The sequence below is a fragment of the Nothobranchius furzeri genome, chromosome 19, assembly GCF_043380555.1.
Source record: "Nothobranchius furzeri strain GRZ-AD chromosome 19, NfurGRZ-RIMD1, whole genome shotgun sequence".
Classification (NCBI taxonomy): domain Eukaryota; kingdom Metazoa; phylum Chordata; class Actinopteri; order Cyprinodontiformes; family Nothobranchiidae; genus Nothobranchius; species Nothobranchius furzeri.
Genome location: NC_091759.1, coordinates 14,251,175 through 14,277,048, shown reverse-complemented (window position 1 = coordinate 14,277,048; position 25,874 = coordinate 14,251,175). Strand labels below are relative to the sequence as shown.

At 42.1% G+C, this 25,874-nt stretch overlaps 1 protein-coding gene across 1 annotated transcript in view; it reads right to left on the bottom strand.

Annotated features, from left to right (window-relative positions):
- Positions 1 to 25,874, bottom strand: part of gabbr2 (gamma-aminobutyric acid (GABA) B receptor, 2) — a 297,532-nt gene that overhangs the window by 128,992 nt on the left and 142,666 nt on the right. The window contains exon 3 of the mRNA XM_054744978.2: positions 6,490 to 6,660. Within this exon, the coding sequence (XP_054600953.1) occupies positions 6,490 to 6,660 (171 nt within the window). The remainder of the gene's footprint in view (positions 1 to 6,489; positions 6,661 to 25,874) is intronic.

Below are 25,874 nucleotides of genomic sequence, written 5' to 3'. Positions count from 1 at the left end.
TTAACATTTTCACAAGGATTTCTGGTATATCGGCACTCTTCAAAATGTCAATTTATGGTTTGAGCTTTCTTTTCAACCCCTTGGGGTAAACTTGTGGACAAGGGCTGAGAAGTGAGGTTTGCCTGCAGCTTGCTGTGAGAAAAAAAATGTTTCCTATTTTTTGGCATGTTTTGAGAATCCTTATGTCTAGCTCTTAATTACAATAGAACAGCAACGTATGCAAACAGCAGCAAAACACAATCTCATTCATCTTCTATGGTTATATTTTGTAATTTATTCAACAAATATGCATATTTTCAACAACTTGCATTATGCTGCTGAGTTTTTAGGAAGAAGTAACAAAAATGTTGAACTTGAAATGGGATTGTGTGAATCATGAATTGAAGAAGTGATTCTTGCATATTTGCAAATCAGGATTAGAGGCCAATCTTGTGGCAGGTTGATTTAATCTGGCTGTCTGTTTTCCTCCTGTCCTAAGCCTCTTGGTGCTTTCAGGAAGAGAGCGATAAAGGGATTTGGTCTCTCTGGGATTTGCAATGAGACTTCTTTATACACACCCGCTTTTCCACACCCCACCCTCTTAGCTGCTGAGCAGATATGTTTTTCTACCAAGACTTGGAGGCAAATCCCCCCTTGAATGTATGCTTTAACATTTTTCTGAGTTGTCTCTTTTTCATATGTCATTGCCCTGTTATTGATGAGATGGGAAAATAAATTGTCATAACGTTAAGGCGTGATTAACGTTTGTGTCTCTAGTAAAATCAGCACCATTTGTGGAACCTAAGCTCATCGACGTAATAGATTTTCTATGATAGTGAAAATGTGGTACAACTGAAGTTCAGCCATGGCAACTTTAACAACACAGCTTCTGGCTTTAAATATATATTTCAGCTTTAATAATGAGAGAGTCAGCGACAAGTGTTGAGTCAACACACATAATGTTTCTCATTTTTCAACAGGCTACCTCTCTCTGTACTTTAAAATCTAGAGAAGGTTATATTTATTGGAGGAGGGCTATTAAACCTTACAGCAGACTGATGCAGTAACTACTAAAAGAGGTGAAAAGTCACAGAGTCCCACCTAGAACATATGCTCAAGCAGGAGATCCAAACCCGTCATTTGCATAAATAATTGAAATTTACAATTCAACATAGTTTTTATCATATGAAATGACTTATACTGTTATAGAATTGAGTTCCAGACATGCGGTTGAACATGTTCCAAGCGGTTTTAAACAGCTAAAATGAATTAAACTTCCAATAGCTGTCAGAGCTAACTGGCCCTAACAAACACAGAAATGGCTAAAACCCAGTCAGTTAAACTGATTTAGAGCTAAAGTTTGGTGTGTAAGTAGCTGAAAGCAATTCACAGCACATACGTTGAGCTCTACTTACTGCAAGAAAGTGTTGGAGTCAACCCAACTTGTCTGCTGGTAGCATTCTTCATCGATTATTGGAATGATTTTACTGAAACTGTTGAATGTGATCAGATTCACAAATGACCAACTTTTAAAGCCAGCATCGTCACAAGGTATGTCACAAATAAAGTAACATTCCTTAACACCAAATTGGCTCTAACTCATTTAGTTTTACCGTAGCTGAGAGTCATTTGCAAAACACTTAGCACCAACCTCTCACTGCACAGATGTGCTGCATGCTGACAGGCTGGAAAGACAATGGCTTGGGGCACCCATGCTACAAGGAGGCCCCAGAGGGCCAACAAACGTAGAAATCGGAACCACAGCAGCAGTGACACAGTGAAAAGTACTCATTTGACAGCACTGTTGGCCGTCCCACACTCCCTGACAGAGCCCTCCTCCTCACAACTGCTCTGTTGCACATTTTCTCATCTATACACCCCCACTCCCCATCTCCCACCCCTGGACAATGGCACTTTTAGCTTTGGGGTGTGATGATCTTGTAGCACCACTGCTCATGCAAGTTCATGCAATATTGCACGAGATAGTCTATCTTTCAATTGATTCTTGCAATCGTGTTTTGTGGTTTTGATGTTTTTTGACTTGATTCTGGTCTTGTTGGGTCTCGTTTCATGGGTTATTTAGCTTATGGTTGTTGGAACTTAGTTTCTCATCATTGCCGATGTATGTCCACAATTTCTTCTTGTCTTGTTTCTTGGTCACACCATTCTTGTTTTTATTTGTTGAACACAAACACCTTTTGAGATACTGTTTAGAGTTAGGGTTAGTCTGTCTCAAACTACCTGGTTTTATGTCTATTGAGGACCTCCACATCAAACACTTCCCTTTCTAACTTTGGACATATCTTATACATTCTTGTTCCACCAGTGGTTTTGATTTAGCTCTCTTTCTGTTAATAATATAAACCCTTACTCGTTCTTGCTTCATGCCTTCTTAGTTTTGTATTTTAGAGCTCTAACTTTAGAACTTGTCATACCTTTATTAATTACATATGATCCACATCTATAAACCACACGTTTATGCTTCTTAATAATGTTCTTTGTTTGATGTTTCATGTTTGAAATTATGTTTTGATTCAAACTTTCTTTAACTGAGTTGTGCTGTGAATTTTATAACTTGGAAAACATTAAATGGCATAAAATGCTTAACAAATGGGACAAGCATAAAAAATGTATGTCCCTTTCTTTAAATAAAATAAAATAAAAACCTGAATAATGTTTGAATAATGTTATGGCCAGTCACTGTCATGTTCCTGGGCCGAGGTGAGTGACAACATCTTGCATCTCACCACTATCAGGCTGATTTTCCACGGATGAGGAGCGGAGGGGTTTGCAGCTGCAGAAGATTCCCAATCAGGAACTCGGGTATAAAAGGAGGATGGAGACACTTGACTACGTCGGATGATTGCACCAGTATCGGTAGCCCCAGCCACTCGCTCTCGTTCTTGAAACCTGCATTTTGACATTCGTTTTCTGGATATTATTGGATTTTGAACTCGGATTGATTTTGGACTGCTTTTGGATTATCCTAACTTTCGGTGTTGTTTCCCCTCTCCCAGGATCTCATTGTCTGCCGCAACTTCGCTGTTTAAAACCTGGACTATTCACACCATGTCTCATCCTCCTCCGTTGTTTCCTGTTTGGACCCTCTCCGCTGCCTCACCAATCCCGGATCACCCCTGGACTCATCAGAGCTCACCTCGGCTCTCTCACCTTTTCCCCCCTCGTTCTCCCCAAACTCTGAATGAACTTGAGCGATCGATCTACCCCACAGGACTTCCCTGTGCTCTTTTTGTTCTCCTTTTAATAAAGACTTTTTCTTTAATTCAACCAGTTCCACGAGTCAGTTTCTGCATGTCTTGGGTTAAACGCATACCTCGAGTCATGACAGTCTCCACAGGACACATGCCTTGCCAACCTTTACTGTGCAAAACCTAAAGAGTCTGGAAAATATATATACATTTTTTTGTCCAATCAAATCCTGACATCATTGTAAACATCAGAGGCCTCTACATAAAGCTTGTTTGCACATAAAACGAGGCCTGAACATCACACAAACTTTGTGGTCTACAGAAAATAACTTGGTGGGAAAATGTGCTAAACTTTACAGCAAGACTAAACGGTTTTTACCACTTTAAGCTATTGCTTTAAAAGTCTGTTTCAGTGATGCTTAAGGTAGAAAATGGATTAACTTCAGATTGGACAGAAATCTGTGGCTCTCTGCTGTCCAGAAACAGCATTTAACGGTTTTGTGGCACGGGTAGAGTCACTGAAGCCCCCTTCAGACACGCCATGAAAAACGGAAATGTTCGGGACTCTGTTATAAGACCAATTGTGTCTGAATACAAACATCCAGATAACCTTTTCCGTAATTAAACCGGACGATGCCCCTAGTAACAGGACCGGACTTGTCACGGACAGGGTGGCTGCTTCAGACTGGTGAGGTCGAGTTCTGAACAGGGAGGAGGAGGGGACAGGGGGGGCGCTGTGCGCACCTAGAAAGCTCGCTCCCGTAGCATGCGGCGAACCATGGCAACTCGCCTGGATGCACGACGGAGCGCTTCACACCGCTTCCATGATTCCTTTATTAACCATTGAGCTTCATCATCCAGGTCTCTTATGCTTAACATAAGTCCGATCAGTCAGAGGAATTCTATGTCTTCGTCGGCCATGTTTGACTGAATAGCAATGTTTGGGTAAATGATGCATGTACGCCCGCCGCACTATGTTTACGCAATATCCGGGTACAGCCTTCCCACCCCCTCCCCCTCAGACATCTGGAACTTTTCCCTGCTGTGGGAAGGCAGCAGGAAGGACAAGTTCAGGTACAAAAGTGGTGTGTCTGAAAACAGTTCTGGTTAAAAACCGGACTGAATTGTCCACACATATTCCAGAATGCCAATCTGAAAAGGGATTAAGTGGTCTCTACTGCTTTACGGCTGTTAGCTGTTTACTCTGCCGATAGCTAATGTAAAGGCTAGCAGTTACTTTTTTTAATAGTTTGCTGACCATCAATAAAAAGCACAAGAAGAAGAAGAAAAACATTTTTTTGTTGGCATTATGCCGGAGCCTGGAAGTAAAAAATAAGAGGGTAATGTCTTTGGACGTTAAGCAAAAAACTTAAAAACCAGAGTGAAAATTGGCGTGCCCTACACCAGTGTGAGGGAACCGAAGCTACAAAATCATGGACTGATGATGACCTGGCTTTGTTGCTACTGGAATTGGTAGGAATAATTTTAAGTCCAAAAATGGGGAAATTTCTACTTCGTGGCTTATTTAGTATCAGTTGGCTCATGTTGGTATTAGCTCATTGGTAGCACTAGTTACAGCAGGCTGCTGCAGCGTTGTGTACTACAGTTGTAAATCCACTTTCAACCAGTAGGAGGGAGAAGCAGGCAGCTCTTTAGTGTTGCTTATGGCAACTTTGACCCTGTCATAAGCACATTTTCTGGGCTACGTCACAAGCAAGTGCCTCTATTCCAGTCTTGGTTGCCATATTTACATGTGGAAATGCCACCGATCAGCCATTTTAATTGTATGCAGAGTATTCATGAGGTTTTTTGTATTGACCACTTAAGGCAGATAGCGTGTGTGTAGGAGATCCAAAAACACATGAGTACATTTCTAGGATGGGATTGATTTATAAAGCAGAGGCTGCTTTTGGCTGTGCGTAAGCAGAGTTTTATAGGTCAGAAATAAAATTTTTGAAAGTATTTTTTTGTTGCAGAGTTTAAGTAAAGTTTATAAAATATTCTATCCAAATATTTATAAATGAAGCCCCAGGTCAGTTTTGTTTTTTAACCTAAATAGTCATCTCATAGCTGTTTCCCTCCCCTGGGTTGGTGTGTCTTTAGGTCAGTCATAGTCTTGTAGAAAAAGAAAACTTCCACAATAAATGTTATGTTCTTTCTTTACTTCAGCTTTGTACTTTTTTCTAAAAAGGTAGTTCATTCTTTCCTGAAAAATTGTTCATCTTCACATTTCCTAAGAAACTCATTAGCAGTTTAGAGCAAAACATTAATTCATAACGCACTTGCAATGCATTTGATCTGAATAATTTCCACCACGCAAATCATGCTGGCATGATCATAACAATAATTGTATAAAGTGCCCATTTTTATTGGTTAATGCACCAAATTCAAACAAAAGCACTTTTTCAATAAAATCTAAATATGGTAAAAATTCACCTCCAGAACATGAAAGTAGTTCTCTTGTTCAGTGTGACAGCAGTGAGGAAACTAAAGGATTAAACCGGGTTCAAACAAGTCATAAACGCGGTGTGAGCAGAGCTGGATCGAAACAGAACTGGATAAACTGTTTTTGAACAATATTCACGTATAAAATATTTATTTGCTCCTTCTCCTTCCACTGCACACACATGCTCCTGCTTCACAACCTCCCTGGTGTTCATCAGTAACCTAAGTACGCCATAAAAGAGAGGGAGCTCTATAGAGTAATGAATGCAGGCGGATCTATTTTGTCAAATCCTTCCCCCAATTAGTCTGTGAAAACTAATCAGTTAGTTTATGCACACAGACACGTATATCAGGCAATAACAGGAAACTATTATGGTTAACCAGAACAGTACTGACAGTAGCAAGTATCACTGAGGCATTTTCAGGGCTGAATCAGATGTTTCTGTGTTTTCTGCTTAACGAGTGACATTATTTTGATTTCCCCTTTCTGGGTTCAACTGTAAACTAATGGGCCATTCCCATCTGTACCGGGTCGGCCCGGGCCGGGTAGCGTAGGTTGTTTACATATCTGGGTGGCCTGGTATTTTTCCGGGCCAACCAAGGCTCATTCTCAGCCCTCTTCTCGAGGGGGTCTGCTTCAGGCCGACCAGGGCCAACACACCCACTGCTGACAGCAAATTCACACCTTCCATTAGAGCAAGCCTCTGATTGGTGGGTAGAATCAGCCCACATGGGCTTAAGACAAGGATGTGTGGAATCAACCGGGCCAGGCTGGGGCCGACTGGGGCTACCCGGCCCGGGCCGACCCGGTACAGATGGGAATGGCCCATAAAGCTTATCCTAATCACAAACTGACCTCTGAGAACCTCTGAACGTCCTGCGTGAGGGTGCCCACGCGGCTCCAGTTGTAGTAGTTGAGGAACTTGACCACGGCTGGATTCACAGCGTTGTCGGATGGGACCGTACGGAAGAAGTTGGGGTACTTTTTCTTGTCGGCCAGGACTGGGGTTGTTGCAGCAAACGACAGCTGTAAAGAACAGCACAAGTAAATAATGAGCCAGTGCACCTAACATGATGGACTAACAGGATTTTGGTTTGTTTTTGCACTTAATCTTTAACTTCAGCGATGATATCCTGATAGAAAACCACATCAAACAGAACCATACGTGCATTTTATTCAGATTCAGTCAGGTAACAAACAACTGCTTTAGTTGGACTTCAAATAAAAGCACAACAGCACTTTTAAAGTTTAAATAGATCGGCACTAATTCTCAGACTCTGATGACCTCAGTATGAGTGTGACCTCTGGAGCTGCTTTGATGCAGTCTTCCTACATCTGGGGTGCGCGCCCCTGTTTCTGTGTGTTTGTATGTTTCTGATGACAGCAGAAAAACAGCTCAGGAATCTGACTCATCCTCTGGCTTTCAGCTTTTCACATATAAGCACATTGAATCAGATTTCTGTGAGTTTCACAGACCCAGTCAAGCAGAAAATGTGCTGAAACTAAAACACTAATTACCTTTTATGCAGGCGCATTCTGTTTTGCTGCTGCAACTTTAAACGACTTGAAGGGTAAACAAGGTAAACAAAGCTCTGAACGTTGAGAGCATGTGTTGCATGGGACTCAAGCCATTACTACATATTTAAAAGTTGGTGTTGTTGGGTTAATATTCTGGATTATTAGTTCATTTGTAAATTGGAGTATTTTTATTACATTTTCATGAGATTTATTAATTATTTATTTAGAAATAGATTTTTGAAATCCCACAGTTTTATCATTGGGTAATCAGGGCTTTAAGAGGCTAAAATTCAGCTTTCCAAACGATGTGATTCGAAAATTATTTCATGATGTCAATTTCTTCACATTCTACAAAGTGTGTCATGAAAATGTTTTCCTTAAAGGAGACACATCATGACTTTTGAAAATATATACTGTCATGTTCTGTGTCCCCTTGTGCTCGGTGTTGTGTTCTCCAGCTCCCTCTAGGCTTCCCTCATGTTTCCTCCTAGTCACTCCCATGTAGTTCTTATTGTCCCCCTCACCCCTCTAGTCATTAGTTGTTTATCTTTGCCCTTAGTCTTTAGGTTTAGTTATTTAGTGTTTTATAGATTATGGTTTATCTTCCCCTCTGCTTAAGTTCTTTCCCCATTTAGTTTATTAATGGCACCTGTCTCACTCCTCACACCTGTCACCTGTTCCCCTGATTGCTCCCCTGTGTTTAAAACCCTGTCTTGTCCCGCAGTGTTTGTGAGGCCCTGTCCACACGTAGCCGGGGATCTGCCAAAACGTAGATATTTTTCTACATTTTGGCCTGTCATCCACACGAAAACGGAGTTTTTTCACACAAAAACAGATCTTTTTAAAAACTCCGGCCAAAGTGAAGATCTGCGTTTTCTCCGTTTTGGGTGTCTGCGTGTGGACAGACAAAACCGGAGTTTTAAGGTCCGCAACGTCACTTTCCGCGACAAAAAAATGCTGACATCACGTGTGCGACCTGTGTTTACACTAGCCGACAGCATGGATGCCCTCAGAGCTGCGCTCGCTTTATCAATTGTCCAAGCGCTTTTTGCTTGTTTGTTTTTGCAAGTGGAATTACTGCTCCTTGCGGAAGACCACAGACGAAGGACGAGGTTAAGAACGGGGGAAGTACTGCCGACTACAGGTCTGGCATGTCCTTAACAACGTATTTATCCGGGTACGTGTGGACAGAGTTTTTTATTTAAAACGAGGTGGTGTGGATGCAAGTTTTTGGAGGGGCGGATATTCGTTTTTAAAGAAAACCAGCTACGTGTGGACTAGGCCTTTGTCAGCGTTGTTCTGCCCTCCTCTAGTAACTCCAGGTCCTTTCTCATAAATGAGCTTTTGTTTCTGTAATTCAGTTTTCCAAGATTTTTGGCTCGGCTTCCTGCCCTTGGAAATTACTCATAATCCTAATAAAAGAATGTTTTCATTTATTCAACTGTCCCTGCCTGAGTTGTCTGGATTTCTGCATTTTGGGTCCAAACCTCCTGCTTTCAACATGACATGTACTAGTTCTGTGGTCAATAAAAAACATGTTCATAGAGTTTTTAGCACTCGAGCCTGATTTCTGCAGAGTGCAGAACAAACACGGACCGGACTCTGCACGGGTTCCTGATGGACTTCAGTTTATACAAGAAGCACTGATCACAAGTTAACACAATAACAACTATGTGTACTGAGAGGTGATGATAAACTCGTCCCCTGGTACTGTAATACCCTGTGAACCGTTATCCCTGTCATTAACAACAGAGGTTGACCGAATGGTGCAACACAAGTTTTATTTTGTGATAAATCGGATGCACATATGTAAGCTTCTGAGTTGTAAAAGTCATGGAGTCCTCACTTGTTCAGAGTGAAGAATGTTGACGTCTGGCTTTCATGCAGAGAGGGTAGGACCTTGGGAGAGAATGTTTGTTTGAATGTTTTTTTCTTCTTGGAATGTCAACACGCGCTGAACAGAACCTTCTGGATTTGGAAGGCCACATAGAAAGTGGATTTACGCTGGAGATGAAAGGTTATGTTGATCAATATATAGGTGAAAATTGACCCTTTTGGACGTAATGTGTGCATATGCGCTACACTGCCATGTGTCTTATTTCCTGTCTGGTTCATTGAATTTCTACAACTTCATGATGATCCATATGTGGCATCTGGAACAAATAGAAGCCACGTAGAATGACTCTGCAGTGCCGCATCCAGATCTGCTCCACACTGCAGCTGGTGTAAATTCTTTGACTGGAATCAATGACTTTCATTCTTTGTGGAAGCTGCACAGACATCAACTAGCACAGTGAATGGGGCTTAAACCCCTCTCACTTTAAGTGATTTCAGCGGTTTAGTTCTCGACAATTTCAGTACCTTCCAGAAAGAGCCGTTTCAGGGCTCTGTCTCTTTAAGAAAACAGGCTAGAGCTGGACGCGACATCCAGTCTGGCTAGGCAGGAGGTGGTTCTATGCAAAATTCCCTGTTTGTGATGTCATAATCAGAGATGTTTTGAAGTGTCCATTTTAGGCAAATTATGTCTAAACCAAGTATTGACATAAAATGAATGGATGTTTTTTTTATAATTTGGAGTATTCACTAAGGCAGAAGAAAACCACATGGCAGCACAAACGGGGAGGTTTGCATAATATCTGTCCATTAATAAACAAAATCAAATATTTACAGGATTTCTTTTGTCAGATATTAACATTTGCTTGTTGTGAAAACATGCAAAAACAGAAAGAATATATAAACTCACAAATACTTCTTACAGCACTGTATAAGATATGATAAACAACAGCTCTCTTTTTGTCTTAGACACACCGAAGACAGCGTTTTAATTTATAGCACAGAAAGGAAATCTTAAATATGCGTTCGGTGTAGTGTCCTTTGACTCTAATCTGTCACATTGTCTGAAACACTTTTATATTTGTAGGAATTTAAGAAGTGAAGACAAAAACTACACCATCTGTTTCTCTATCTGTTTTAGTTTAAAGGACATTGACGTTCTTAAAAAAAACACAACTGTTAAATTATTCATCCACTCTGTGTTTAGACACTTGGATATTAAGACACTGTGTTACATTTTCAATGCTTCGTGTTAATTTGATGAGCGATTAAGTCAGAGCTGGGTTAATTACTAACTCTGCAAAGTTAAAGCAGAACGAGAGATAGAGATCAATACAATTTAGACCAAGAAGTACCTCTGTCCTTTTCCTAAAAGTACACAGAAGCCCCGAGGAGTTCAACCACCTCCTAACCCCAGGGATTAAAGTGATCATGTCACTGAGACTGGGCCGCTTTATTGGCTGTGAATATGTACTCGTGTGGATTAAGACGTTGTTAGAAAAGTGATTAAATATTGAATGAAGGATCATTAACAGTGTTTTTGAGGATCATCCAGCATCAAAAATAAGAGCAGAGTGAAAGTGAAATCAGCTTGAGACCAGGGCCAAAAGATGGATAAATATATTTAGAAAGATGATAGAATATTTACTGCATGCCCACCTTTTTTCATTAGCCTTTATTAAGGTATTTGTAATGAACCAAACCACATCCAGCAGGTCCCAGTAATACAAATCTTCACCCAGTCAGTGGGAGACCCAAATCTCTTGGCTCCAAAAATGACTCACCTGCGTACAAAACCTGTAGGGAATGTATTCACACCTCAACAAGTCAGGTTTCTAAAACAACACATGGATTACAGCCATCAATTATGCAGGAGGAGAGGCTTTATCCCACCATCAGTGATAAATCCAGAATCACCCACCAGGGTGAAGGGACTTCAAGGTTTTTTTTTTTTTTTTTTTTTTCCAGAGTTGGATCAATCTTGGTTTAGCTGATCCCAGCATGTTGCACCAACAGTTGGAAATGCTAGAAAGCCTCTCTGATAACCACTGCTGATATTCTCAAACCAAGCTGATTATACTCTCACAGCTGCAACAGATGGAGGCCAGTAGGACAGAGGAAACCCCACAACTGACTTACTTCCCTTTATGGGTTTTAGGCTCAGCCAAGATATGCTGTTCAATGACAAACACACATATAAATCTCAACGGAACCAGCATGCACCTTAATGGAAACCAGATTTTTTGTTTTGATGACTTAAGCTTGGTTTATGCTTGATGCATTCACTTTCCGCTTGGTGATGCGGCTCGCAGATGGAACGCGCTTCACAACTCGCAGCGTTTATGCTTCATGTGGCTTGTCTCTGCGGTGAGCCAATATTCTCCCAAACTGTAGGGGGCAGCATGGAGCTCTACAGCATGCATCCAACACTACACCATAGTAGAAGTAGAAATTACTGTTTACAACATGGCAAACCAGCATTTTTAACAGCGTCCTCGTCTTTTCCGACAGTGCGAGCTATTTCTCTCCAAGAATTATTAACAACATGTTGATCACGGTGATCTCTGAGAGCCGAATCATACAAATGTCTCTATTTACGAACCTCTGCCATACTAGTTCTTGCCAGTCCGCCATGTTTTTCTGCGTCCGACCGTCCACGTGGTTAGAAATTTTCCTAGGAGCGCGTTGCGGAAATTTTGGGCCGTGTGGAGACGCGGTGGAGGGGCGTGGTTGTTAAAATGATGCGATTTCGCCGTGCGGACCTCGCGGACGCGTCAAGCATAAACCAACCTTAAATATGGAGTAAAGCTGTCACAGGGCTATATAGCATAGGCATGAGTTTAACAGTTAGAGACTTTATTTACCATTTAACATTATTATTTAATAGCAAAATGTGTAATGTTTAGTGAAATAACATGACAACAGCACTGATGCTTGATTGGTCTCGCTCTGATGCATGGGGATTTCTACCCCTCCCACCCACCTTACGTTGAATTATGATGCGATTGTCTGAATATGTGCTTTTATGTCTGAAGTGTTTTTTTTCTTGCAACACAACTGTTTCCTGTAGGGAGTAGAGTGGGGGTGCATGTTTGCTCTCCCTCATCCCTCCCTGCCCTTGTATTACCCAGTTTTATTTATCTTCATAAAATGGGAGCTCTATATTGGCCGCATGCCTGCAGTCAAACTGTTTTCCTGTTTACGTGTTTCATGTGTTGTATGCATCTTGGAATGGTTAAACTGAAACTACATTTTATTGTACCGTCATGCTGGTTCAATGACAAATTAAGCTATCCTTACGCCTCCTGTGTTGAGAATATAAGTACAGGCCTGTCCTACGGGTGTGTGTTGCTTCCTCATTAAGAAAGCACCATAATTCAGCTAAATTAGCACAAAAAAATGTAATCTTATTTTGGGATACTTTATGTTATACTGTTCTAATTATTGCATGTACATATATAATATTACAATCAGTGTAGCAACAGCCTGAAATTCCATCTTTGTAATTATGTAAGGTCAAACAAAATGTCCTCGTTTTCATGTAGAAGCTGTATAAGACCTGTGAAGACGAACAAGAAAAAAATGAATGCTAGAGCTGCTGCCAGTGGTTTATTAAGGCCACCATGGTAACCACACAACTGCATCTTTCCTGGCAGCAAACATAGTGAGAGGCAGGCAGAAATTAAGACTAAAATGTGAACAACAAACTGTTGCTCTGCAGGAACTTAACATTAACTTGAAAAATGTCTAGGACTCCGACGGTCACGTTTTATGTAAAAGATACAAAATTCCTCGAAAATCTGTTGTGTAACTGATCGTTGGGGCTCAAATACCGCTCAAAGATTAAGTGTGTCCGGATTTTTGACTGTGACTGTAACTAAAGTCAAGCTGCACACTTCATGCAGCCTGAGGGGATTTTCAGAGAAAAACATAAACCCCTACAGCAGTAAGAGGGGGGGGAAAAAAAAGTTTGGCGAAGTAGACAAAAATGGCAAAAATTGTATATATATTTTTCCAACAAATTTGTTTGGAAAAGGTGAGCTTATTTCTCAGAAATAGTTTTCTGTTCAAAACACCCTAAAACCTAAACTTTATTGTGCCAGTTAAAGCAACAAAGGCAAATTTGCTAAACAGGCTAACTTTTCAACACAAACACGAGGTAACAGCATGATCACCCTCCTGTCAGTTATCATTCCTAAGCCACGCCCCCTGATACCAGACCCTGCGTTGCCAAATTAAACGAGATAGAGCTAAACACCAGTCACTATTTTCTAGGTCCACACGTCTTTTGTTGTCCATGACTTCAAATGGAGTTTTCCTTTTTGGGACTCTGGTAGTTTGTCCTAAAATGAAGTGGTAGCAGCCGGCTGTTTCTCCTTCTCTGATATTATTGAGCAGAGAACCTGTCACACCAGTGGTGTTATGTTCCAGATAGTGTGTATTGAATGACGGGCCCAGGTAAATGCAGACATGTGATGGTTTGGTGAGAAAGTCACCTGGATGGTCCAATCGTTGGTTTCAGAACGAGCCGTTTTATTGGTGAATGCATCTAGGCAAATGAGAGAGAATCATCTCATTATTCATTATTATTATTATTTTTTTCACCTCAACAATCTATTTCTAGCTATACAATGGTAGAACGTTAACGGGTGTAGGGTTTAGGAAATTGAGTGCTTTAAGAGCTCAATATATATATAACCTACACTTATGAGCAATAAGCTGTGATACTCTATCTAAATAAGGAATATCAACCCTGCCTGGTCTTTACTGTGTTTATCAGAAGATTCCAGGGTTCTTTCTTTATTAAGGAATTGTACACACTTTGTTTTGATTCAGAAAACAGTCAGCTTTGTAAAAGTAAGAATTTATTTTACCAACAATTAAAACATTACAAGTTAACTAAACATTTACTGTGATGGATGGAACTGGATGTGATGTATGAAACCTATGTGTGAATGCGGTGTTAGTCAGAACTTCCGTATCTAGGAGAGCTGAGTTCTGGATGCAACGAAATTTGGTTTGCGTTAAGCTACGAAGTTGGTTGTTATCAAAACACATCAAACGCTATCTGTGTGTCTACTTCACCCGTTTTCGGAGACCTTCTTGGTGGATCTGAAGGTCAGAGAGGTCGGATGACCTCTGGCACCGAAGGTCCAGTAGATTGACCACAGCACCGACTTCTCCAGTCCAGAGATGTCTCGGGTCACGACAGATGGATGGAATTGCGCGTCCGGGACTCCGAAGGAGTCTAAATAATATCAGTTTGTTCTGCAGGAACTGTTGCGGTATCAGCTTCGCAGGTGCTTTGGTGGGTTAAAGAGATGTTGTTTCAGCTGGCCGGTCTGAAACTTTCTCTAGAACTGAGAGATCACCTGAGAGTGATCCAGTTTTGATGTTCTCATGTTATGATTTGTGTAGCCAACCAAAGGTTGACAAGTTGAGGAATGGTTAGCAAGACAACCTCAGAAACACGCCTTCTTTAATACAGAGGTTCTGACTATTGACTGACTGGTAAAAGACTATTTATGTGTCACGAGTTCAGCTTAACCTTACTTGTTCTTGTGTGAGTGCAAATGGTTATGACCTTGTCATATAAACATGCTGAAACCTATTTCAAACACTGTAATCATAACATAACATTAATTTCACACTTCAATCATTGAGCACAGATTAATGAAGCATTTCATTATATTATAATAATTATAAGTAGCAATAACCAAACATTTATTTAATGATTATCTAGTTTATAAGTTGTAGAAGTTCATATCTGATTTAGGAAATCATTCTTTGGCTTAGCAACTGATCCGAGCAGGAGTGTTCCTTATGAAGACCTGAAAGATTGGACCTTGAGGAGAAAGCGTTATTGTTGACATTTCGTTATCTGTTCAGAGCTGCAGAGACTCTGAGCTCCAGCTGATGGGATGAAGGCAGGCCAATTTAAAGGGGACACATGCAGTCTTGTGTCTCCTTTTTGACCAGCTGTGGAATAGTCAAACTGTACCTAAAAACTGACCATTGCTGGACATTACACAGGTAAGAAAAATTTTTAAGCTAGCTTGTTGCTAGTGTAGCCTGAAAAGATGAGAATTTCTTTTGCTCTGATTAAACTTTGGGCAGAGGTTCTACCGTAAAGTCTGCTGGAGTGTAAAAAGCTCCAAATGAGCCAGTTTTCTCTGCTGTTTCTCTGGAATTAGGGGAACTTCTAGTAGTTTTTGCGATTTCATTCAATTTCGGTCTTCAAAACAAAAATCATAGCTTGCTTTTCCAGTTGCACCACACGTAATTTTCACAACTGTGGAGCACGAATCCAAACACAAAGTGACGTCATAATGGTGCCTACAATAGCCATGCATTGGCAACGCTAATCAGCTGACTAAAGATCCATTTGATGTTTACAATTAATAAATATGTAACATAAGACGTTCCAATGTACAGAAAGTAAAGAAGATTCTGTGTCTTGAATAAAAAAAAATTTAAAGGAAAAGGAGAAAAATTTGGGTCAGTCTTAAAAATGTCTGGCTTGGGTCTTGGATCCAGGTCAGAGGTTTTGCAGCACAAATCAGGTGACAGATGGGACATCTGAGTAGAACAGAGATGAACAAGACATGTCTAAGATTCTCATACATGTAGGAATCTGCAAGTTTTTAACTCTGAATATTCGTTCACCATCACCATATCTCACAGCTGCTCATCTCTAATGGGCTCGACACACGGGAGGCGACAAACGATCGCGATCAGCTAAATTTGTCGCTGTCGCTTTTATTACCTGTCACACGGGAGGCGACCTGCGGCAGCGGCAAAGCCGTCTACGCGTTCTGTTCCATGGCGAAATCGAATCCTCCGTTGTTTTGTTTGGCTGTGTCACGTTGGAGGGAATTAAGGTTATTTAAGCGGTTCAGAGTTAATAAAGTGGTAGATATGATGTTTCACAAGGTGCTGCTAGAGTTATGTGAAATCTTACTTCAGATTTTTACTATAAAACATAATAATAATCAACTTCTCCTCCATGTTTGCTCAGAGATGTACGGAGCATCCTGTCCGCTCATTGGTCAGTGAATGAAACCTCCGTTGATTGGTCCTCGTCCGAGCGACAGCGATGAAAAGTTGAAAATGTTTCAACTTTCTGGGATCGCGTCGCTGGGTCGCCTGTGCACGACACGTGCACGAGCGCAAAATGTCACACGCACGTCTTTCGCATTTCGCTTGGTAGGAGGGAGACCCGCGATTATCGCTTTGTCACGCATGTCTCATTGAAAATGAATGGAGGAGAGGCGATGTCGCCTCCCGTGTGTCGAGCCCATAAGCGTTTTACGCATGATTAGACTCAATATAATGCTTCTCTTTAGTCAAATTTACTCACAGAGTGTGCATGTACACACAGATCCCTTACAGGTTTAGTCTCATGCATGCACACACTCACAAATCTCTCTCTCAGATCTCATACGGGCTTCAGCAAACCTCCATTTTTCAGCAGTAATTAAAAATGTGGCTCCGGGCTGCAGGCAGCCTCCTTCTCATCTCACTACAAGGTCACACAGGCTGTCGGTAATACCGCAGAGAACCTTTTTGGCCTTACTGAGGCATAACATTTTCCAAAGACAAGAGGTGAATCACTGATACCATCACGGCGGAAACATATTTAGACATTCCGTACACACAGCAGCTTATCACCATCCATTCAACATGAATACAAACAATGTCCCAGTTTGAACTGCTGCAGGTCCAGCTCATTTAATGCTCGTGCACAAAAACAAAAACAGAAGAGAACAGAAAAAAAGGTGATTGAATATGGTTTCATTTGTAGTGACAGATAGCTGAGTAAACGGGTCACATTTCAAATATCTCGGGTCTGTGTTTAATAGATTATAGGGCTTTCCACTTGAAGCTCCACAAGAGTAAACTTGAATATTTTCTGTTGACTCAAACTTGTTTTTACCACCAGGTAAAGGAAACTGGATGCTTCAGAGCCACCCGGTGTTTGGTGTGGAAGGAAATAAGCAAGAGTGACATCCGATCACTCACTTATACCTCACTCATGATAAGTGCTCTATCAGACAAACAGGTCGGTTTTGTTTATGTGCTATCTGATGTGTGACACAGTGTAAATGGCTGTCTTCATAATTTGTACTGCTTCTCCTTTATGTCGGGCTTTGACGGTGAGAGAGATAAAAGTATGAGTCTGGAAAAGAAGAGAATGTTAGTTTTGTTATATCCAACACATTCCTAGCTCCCGTAAGTCCCGTGTGTGAAATATGTCACCAACTTCGTGTCTGGTATTTGTTTACATGGAGACCATAGGTGGTTGATGCCTTCTACTTGTGCTAGTCCACTTTTTATGATCTTTTAGAGACATAAAGTGTGTGGTAACACCAGGGCCGTTGATAGCTAATTTGGTGCCCTAAGCACAAAGGCTTCGTGGTGCCCCCCCCCCAAAAAAAGAAAAGAAAACACAATAGCACAGTATGTGCAAACCCTTCACCTTAAATTCTCGTTAATTCTCTTGTATGCACAAACTGCTTATTATTTCCAAAACGTAGGATGGATATTTACATAATATAACATACTCAACACAGGAACTCCATGTTGTTATTATTTAGAACTGTGTAACAGGTCCACACACCACAAGCACCGGATGTGGCACATGTGTTTCTCCAATGATAACCCTTCTCCTCCTTGAATGTACTTGTTCATTGAGCCTGCATTCAAACACAAAAAGATAATTTGCCATATTCATTCTATAATAAGATAAAAGTTTTAAACCATGGTAAAAAATACTGCAATAGATTATTTATAGGTTAATATTGGTTTATAAATCACTGGCATGTGACATGAATAAATTCAAAACTATTTAACCTTTATTAAGAACTAGAGAGGCACAATATACAAATTTTATACACAACTAGAAAATTCTGAATATGAAGGGAGGAGGTTAGCATAACGGACTTTTTTCTTCAAACTATACCATCAGCAGCTGATGTTCCTCTTGGCCCATAAATGTTTATGAAATATATATCAACATAGAGCAAATACCTAATTAGAAAATAGGTTAGTCTAATTTTTCATATTAAATCTTAATTACATAGCCTATAGGCCACATAGGCTACTTAATAATGATATAAATCATGTCCATAGTTAACTCATGATTAATCACAAACAGCTGCTTATTTAAAAATAAAATTTCTTACTTTACCTTGACGATGTTTTTGTCCTTCCTGTTTTTGTGATATTTATCAAGTATTTGGGTGGACAAATATGATTCATTTGTTTATTTCTGTTACAAAACAGCACAGATGGGCCTATCTGACCTCACAGAGGAAACTTTATTTTACTCGAGAAAGATGTTTTAAGATGAACTTATTAAAACAAAAAAATCTTCAAACTCTTCAAGGTTTATTTTTAAAAGAACAACTTTTAACACTGTTCAGACTTATTTTTTTGAACAGACTGAATAACAGGATATTTCCTTTGTTGCATTTAACTATTTCTTCTTTAAAGAAGTGCTGATTCAGAAGAGAATAACTGCATTTAGGAAGATGATGACTTGCTACGTTTTTTCTCCAGCAGTAAAAAAACTCTAAAGCTTCTCGGAGTTTCTCTCCCTCTCAGCCTCTCTCACTCAGCTAATGAACGCCCGGTAGGCAGGGCCAGATTAACACTTTGTTGTACCCTGGGCAACAATATTCATGGGCCCCATCATCACGACCCAAGGATCACCATAATGTGGTCACATACAGAATATTTTACTGTAATATGCAGTAAATATACTCAATACTTGAATGCCTGATGTCACATAACCCGCTCAGGGTAACCTTTGACCCACCTCGTGTGGACTGACCAATGAGGAGAGGGTCTTAACTTGAGGGCCTCTCTTCATTGGTCAGTCTGCATGAGACTGACTCTCAACTGACTTTCAAAGTCATAGGCAGCGAAGCGTCTCTGTGCAGCGCAAAAGCCCGGGTGGACAGTTTGTTTAATGTAGGGTGATCATGTTTCCATTTCCAAACAAGAGGACAGGGGATCTGTGCCTATGACGTCACACTATGGCAACGCCACACAAACCATGTTGGGACCCGTTTTTTGTAAGAACTAAATTAATATCAGATTCTGCCAATAAAAGCGCTCTAAAACAATTCATACGTGAATATTTAGCATATTTATTGCAAAATCTCATTTTTCTGCTTTAGTGCTGCAACAAGGTTTTATTAATAATAAATTATTATACCTTTTGTTTTACTACAGCATCGGTAAGCTTCCTGTTTACAGATTATTAAGGATGCTTGTTTCAGCTGTGAGATTAGACGATAGGATCAATGATAAAATAAGTTGTCACACACTCCATGGAAACTTTCAGAGAATCCACAAATAGTGGCTTTCAAATGGTTTTGTTACTTTTTACAAGTTTAGAAAAGCAGAAGATGAGACAGCATGTCTGATCATTTAGTTTTTCATCTGATAATATTAGAACATGTCAGTAATTAGAGCCCTGCACTGAAGCCCTAGGCCGTCGGGTCGGCCCGGCCCGACGGCCCTCGGGCCGGGCTTCGGGCCAACGACTGTGTAATTACCTCGGACACGGGCCGGGCGCCTTTATTTTTAATCGAATTCATTAAAAAAAATTGAAACACAAACGCAGCAGTAGAGCCCTGCGCGGGACTGTTTTCTTCATCCCGCTCCTGCCCGCTCCCGCTGAATTTCTGACAATTACCGCCCACAACTGCAACGTGTGTGTTACACTCCCGCCCGCAACCGCAAAACTCAGAGAAATTATTACCTCACAATAAAAGAGATGTATTGAGTTTGCGTCCTCTCTGGTCCTGGAGAAAACATGTCACAACCCGCGGCTCTTCCATTCATCTGATGCGGCTCTCTGTGTTTGTAAAATAATGAATGGATATTTAAATAAAATGCTTTATATTTTACTGCATTAATTTTATATCTGTAAGTCAATTCTATGTAAAGATTGTCTGAGTAAACCTGAACAGGTCCAACCCGGTCTTACTGTGAGACCGGGTTGGGTCACGCTTGTGCGTAATCATAGGCGCTTCCTGAGCTGACGAGGATGTGAGATTTCTGGGATTCTCCTCAGACAGCTCCTGGATGCGTCGCCACATTGGAGACAGGAACAAGCGTTATTCAGCCAAAGTTTCATAATCAGGGAACATTTTCTAAGTGACAAGTCTCTCTGAGAGACAGGGTTTGGAAAACACTCGCTTCAGTGGGAGGAACCTTCCCGCATGCTCTCTGGTTCTGCGATGCGCTCCAAGCCAATCTCCACAACTTCAGCTCGCTGTGCACATATGTGCTGACAGCGAGCTGCGCGGAGCAGCTCAGATGTTCAGATGGGAATCTTTTCTTGGGTGATTTAGCTACATCTGCGATGTGTGTAACAAATAAAATGTCAGTTCGTCTGCATGCGTCGGGGTAATATTTCTATTCTTTCTCCGCCAAAATAAAAGTTCAAATACGGGAACTGTCTGGTCAACACAAGCCCTGCTTTTAACTGTTCTGTTTTCTTGTGAAAATTGTTGGAAAGAGATAAAATTTAACTTGATTCACACCAGAGCCAGTGCGCCGTTATCTCTGTGACGGTAAACAAGGGAAAAACAAATTGATCAGATCCTGCACGACTTTTAACACACTGGTCAGGATTGACGCACTTTGTTTTCATTTAGTTGGTAAAAAAAAAAAAAAGTCGGGCTCAGGCTCGGTCCGGGCCAGAGAATCCTGAAAACCTTTTCGGGCCGGGTCGGGCTGGGGCTCCACCCCTTCGGGCCGGGCCGGACACGGGCTCAGATTTTAGGCCCGTGCAGGGCTCTAACTGTAATGTCTGAGGGGCTTTTACAAACACTGTATAACTAACACTACCGGAGAGGGTATGAATTACACAGAGGCTTCGGGGGGGGGGCCCAGTTATGGGTGTGTGTGTGTGTGTGGGGGGGGGGGGGGGGGGGGGGTCATTTTGCCTTGGCCCCCAAAGTGTCTTGAAACGGCCCTGGGTGTGTGACTGAATTTTGAAGGTGATCTGAATTGTATCAGATAAAAACGTGTAGTGGAGATAAATCTACCTACATTTTACTTTTCAACACTTAGTTTTGTTTTCTTGTTTTTATTTAACTATTTCCTGTCCTGTCTGTCTCTCATCTTCCTGCATCTCCTCTAAACTCTCCAGAAGAACTGCTGCCTGGATTCTTAGTTTTTCACCTCATCAGTTACTTTTGAACAGATCAAAGGGATCTCCTGACCGTAAAGCGGAGAGCGCGTTTCGATGCTGCGTCAGTGAGGTGAAATCACCACAGTGCAGGTGATGAGCTCCACAGTGGCAGAGCGCTTCAGGCACAAATAAGACAAAAAGTAGAGAACATGTGCGGACATGAACGATCGTGTGTAAATTATAGTTTTTTGGTTGCGCCACTTTGAGAATGGACCGTGCGCTGGAAGCAGCTGCCTGGAGCGCTGCGCAACAACGATCAGCGTTGAGCCGCTCTCTGTGCTTACTGCTCAAAAGAGTCCATAAATGATGTAATATAGGTAGAAAACTTTTTTCCGGCTCCCCTGGATGTGTAGGATATCCAGCTCCCCCATAATTCGATCCCTGCTCCTGGATGAACAGCCGGACATTTTCATCAATACAAGAACCCCCAGTCCGGACGTCCCGGACAGAGTGAAAAGTGGACACGGTACATCTCCTTTCCTTTTTGTATTGTTTTCTCTGTGTAAACATGCTGTTAACTTGCTTTGCACATCTTCTAATTGAAATCTGTCTTTATCATATATATATATTATTTTTTCATAAGCTTGAGTTTGGTGCCCCTCCCCCGGGGTGGTGCCCTACGCGCTGTGCGTGGTGTGCATGTGCGGAGCGCCGGCGCTGGGTAACACCAGCAGTCACAGCTCAAACGGGACACGGTTACAATCCCTCAGCCTACTGCATGTGAGGTGTAGTAAATGACCCATATTTGAAATAACACCTTCTAGAGTCCTAGAACCTCGCAAAGAACTTTACAAAACAATCAGTAATTCACTCAAGTAGCACTCCACCCATGCACATCACAAACTATGTGTGGGGCACCAAGGGGCCAGGGGGGCCCCAACTAATCTGGTTTATAAAAAAATAACAACTTCTGTAAGATGCCTGGATGTTTTTCTGGGCCGTGTGTTTTTTTTTTCCTAACTAAAACACAGCTTTAACACCAAACTCTGACACATTTACATCATTGTTTGTTTGAATTACAGTCTGCCATCAGAAAAAAAATCTGACCAGTTTTAAAAGAAGAAAATTTTGCACTTTCAACTCCACTTGGTGTCAATTCAGTAAACCATGTTCTGCTGCTGGAGACGTCTCTCTGTCCCACACTCACCCACGGTGCTGAGACACGGCATTCGTGACAGAGACAAAAATGTTTGATTTTAATCCACAAACAATTGATAGGCCGACGCTCTAAAGAAAATGTTTGCGTATCACTTGGATATAATTGTCAGATCACTGCTTACCAACATCTGCTCTTCCCTTTTTTTGCACCCTCAGCTGTTTGCCTGCCCGTTCGGGAAGCGGATCAGCCTCCTATAAATAACTATCTCACAACCATTCTTCCAAGCAGGCTGCAGAAATAAAGAAGATGCATGAGTGAGTCTAATCATGCTGACAGATCTAATAGCATTGATTGGTCCTAGTGGGACTTCCTCGAAATAGGATCTGCTGGTGTGAGTTGTAAAGTTGGCCTTTGAATAATGAAACAACCATCCCAGAGAGGTGAGATAAAACAAGACAGAATGAAAGGTAAACATCAGCAAGTTTAACTATTCCTTACAGGATCCGATCACTGAATAATCTTAAGCCTAAAACACACAGACATAAAGTACAAGAAATATAGTAAGTCTGAAATGGTTTCAGCTTCTGTGCAATGTTTATGTCTTATCTAGTAGAAAGAGCATAAAAACTGGGACTTACAAATGTTTGATTGAGAATATTAAAACTGTTAAAATATGCATAATTCAGTAAAATAAACTTGACATCCTTGCCTACAAAGCAAAATGCTTTTGTAGGCAATATTAGGAATGTGGAAGGACAATTATTTAATGTTTGAACAGTCATTTAGCATTTTCTAGTGTATTAAAGTTGAAAATATTTACATTTTAACTTAAAGTAAATTGTTATAAATCAAATGTCAAAATTCAGAGCAGGAAGCTCAAAGTCTGGAATCAGATTTAGACCAAAGAGCAATTCAGCCATTAAAGGTGTGGTTTTCTCATTTATTCAATACATTTGCAGTGTTATCTAGTGTATACCATATCAAACTGTCTCTCTGACATATCAAAATGGATGAAATCCCACCATCTCCAACTCAACCTCTCTAAAACTGAACTACTTGTCATCCCAGCAAAACCATCCATACAGCACAATATCTCAAACCAAAATGACTTCCTATCTCTGGCTCCTTCAAAGGCAGTTTGAAATCTGGGTGTTGTGATTGATGAACACCTGACCTTTAAAGATCATGTTGCCTCTGTCGCTCGTTCATGCCGCTTTGCGCTGTACAACATACGAAAGATCAGACCATACCTAACACAACATGCCACCCAGCTCCTGGTGCAATCTACTGTCATCTCCCGCCTCGATTACTGCAATGCCCTTCTAACTGGTCTTCCAGGCTGTACTGTGAGACCTCTTCAAATGGTCCAGAACGCAGCGGCGCGTCTGGTCTTCAAACAGCCAAAAAGAGCACATGTAACCCCGCTGTTCATTGACTCTCCACTGGCTACGGCCAGCAGCACGCATCAGATTCAAATTGCTAACACTAGCATACAAAGTCCGAGATGGTACGGCTCCCATCTACCTGAATCCTCTTGCAAAGGCTTACGTCTCGGCCCGGCCGCTCCGGTCATCACAGGATCGTCGGCTAGCAGTGCCTACACCACGCTCAGGACAATCCAGACTCTTCTCATGCATCGTTCCACAAATGTGGAATGACCTTCCAAGCACTACCAGAACTGCGGCTTCCTTTTCAATTTTCAAGAAACTCCTGAAGACCCTGCTCTTCAGAGAGTATCTTCTAAACTAGCACCCTCCCTGCACCCGTCCCCCCTCTCTACTGTCCACTCCTTTGTTCCATACTCTCCAAGATTGATGTCAAGTTGTTGTTATTGTTGTTATTAGCCTCAAGGGCAACATGCCGATTATCACTTGTAAGTCGGTTTGGACAAAAGCGTCTGCTAAATACATAAACATATACCAATGCCTTATAAGTACATCCATCCATCCATCCATCCATTTTCATCCGCTTATCCGGAATGGGGTCACGGGGGCAGTAGCCTAAGGCGAGAGGCCCAGACTTCCCTCTCCCCAGCAACTTGGGCCAGCTCCTGGGGAAATCCCAAGGTGTTCCCTGGCCAAGTGAAAGACATAGTCCCTCCAACGTGTCCTGGGTCTACCTTTAGGCCTCCTCCCAGTGGGACGTGTCCAGAACACCTCACCAAGGAGGCGTCCAGGAGGCATCCTGACCAGATGACAGAGCCACCTCAACTGGCTCCTCTCGATGTGGAGGAGCAGCGAATCTAGTCCAAGCCCCTCCCAGATGACAGAGCTTCTCACCTTATCTCTAAAGGAGAGCCCAGTCACTCTGCAGAGAAAACTCATTTCAGCCGTTTGCATCAGCGATCTCGTTCTTTCGGTCACTACCTAAAGCTCATGACCATAGGTGAGGGTAGGAACGTAGATCGAGCAGTAAATTGAGATCTTCGCCTTCTGACTCAGCTCTCGCTTCACCACGACAGACCAGTACAACGCCCGCACCACTGCAGACGCAGCACCAATCCGCCTATCGATCTCACATTCCAGTTTTCCCTCACTCATGAACAAGACCCCAAAATACTTAAACTCCTCCACTTGGGGCAGGACCTCATCCCTGACCCGGAGAAGGCATTTTACCTTTTTCTGAATCAAGACCATCGGCTCAGATTTAGACGAGCTGATTCTCATCCCAGGTGCTTCACGCTCGGCTGCGAACCGCTCCAGTGAAAGCTAAAGATCACATTCTGATGAAGCCAACAGGACCACATCATCTGCAAAAAGCAGATCCTTATCCCCAGGCCACCAAAACGGATGCCTTCCACACCTTGGCTGTTCCTAGAAATCCTGTCCATAAAGATTTTGAACTGAATCGATGACAAAGGGTAGCCTTGGCAGAGTTCAATTCTCACTGGGAACGAGCCCGACTTACTGCTGGCAATGCAGACCAAGCTCTGACACCGGTCATACAGAGACCTAACAGCCCATATCAGAGGTACTGGTACCCCACACTCCCCCCACAGGACCCCACAAGAGAAGTGGTAAAATGCCTTATCCAAATCCACAAAACACATGTAGACTAATTGGGCAAATTCCCACGCACTCTCCAGCATCCCCCTAAGGGTATAGAGCTGGTCCAGTGGTCCACGGCCAGGACGAAAACCACATTGTTCCTCCTGAATCTGAGGTTCAACAATCCGACGGACCCTCCTCAGTGCCCCAGTGACCACCGAAGCTGCATTCCACTTGGACTGCCGGCTCCTATCAGCTGCCTCTGGAGTCCCACAGGCCAAAAAGACCTGATAGGACTCTTTCTTCAGCTTGACAGGATCCCTAATCGCCAGTGTCCACCAGCGGGTTCGGGGATGGCCACCACGACAGGCACCGACAATCCTGCGACCACAGCTCCGGTCGGCCGCCTCAACAATGGAGGCAAGAAACAGGGTCCATTCAGACTCAGTGTTCCCCGCCCCCCCGGAACATTTTGGAAGTTCGGTCGGAGGTGGGAATTGAAGCTCCTTTTGACAGGAGACTCTGCCAGACATTCTCAGCAGACCCTTGCGATACGTTTGAGCCTGCCTGGTCTGACCGGCATCCTCCCCCA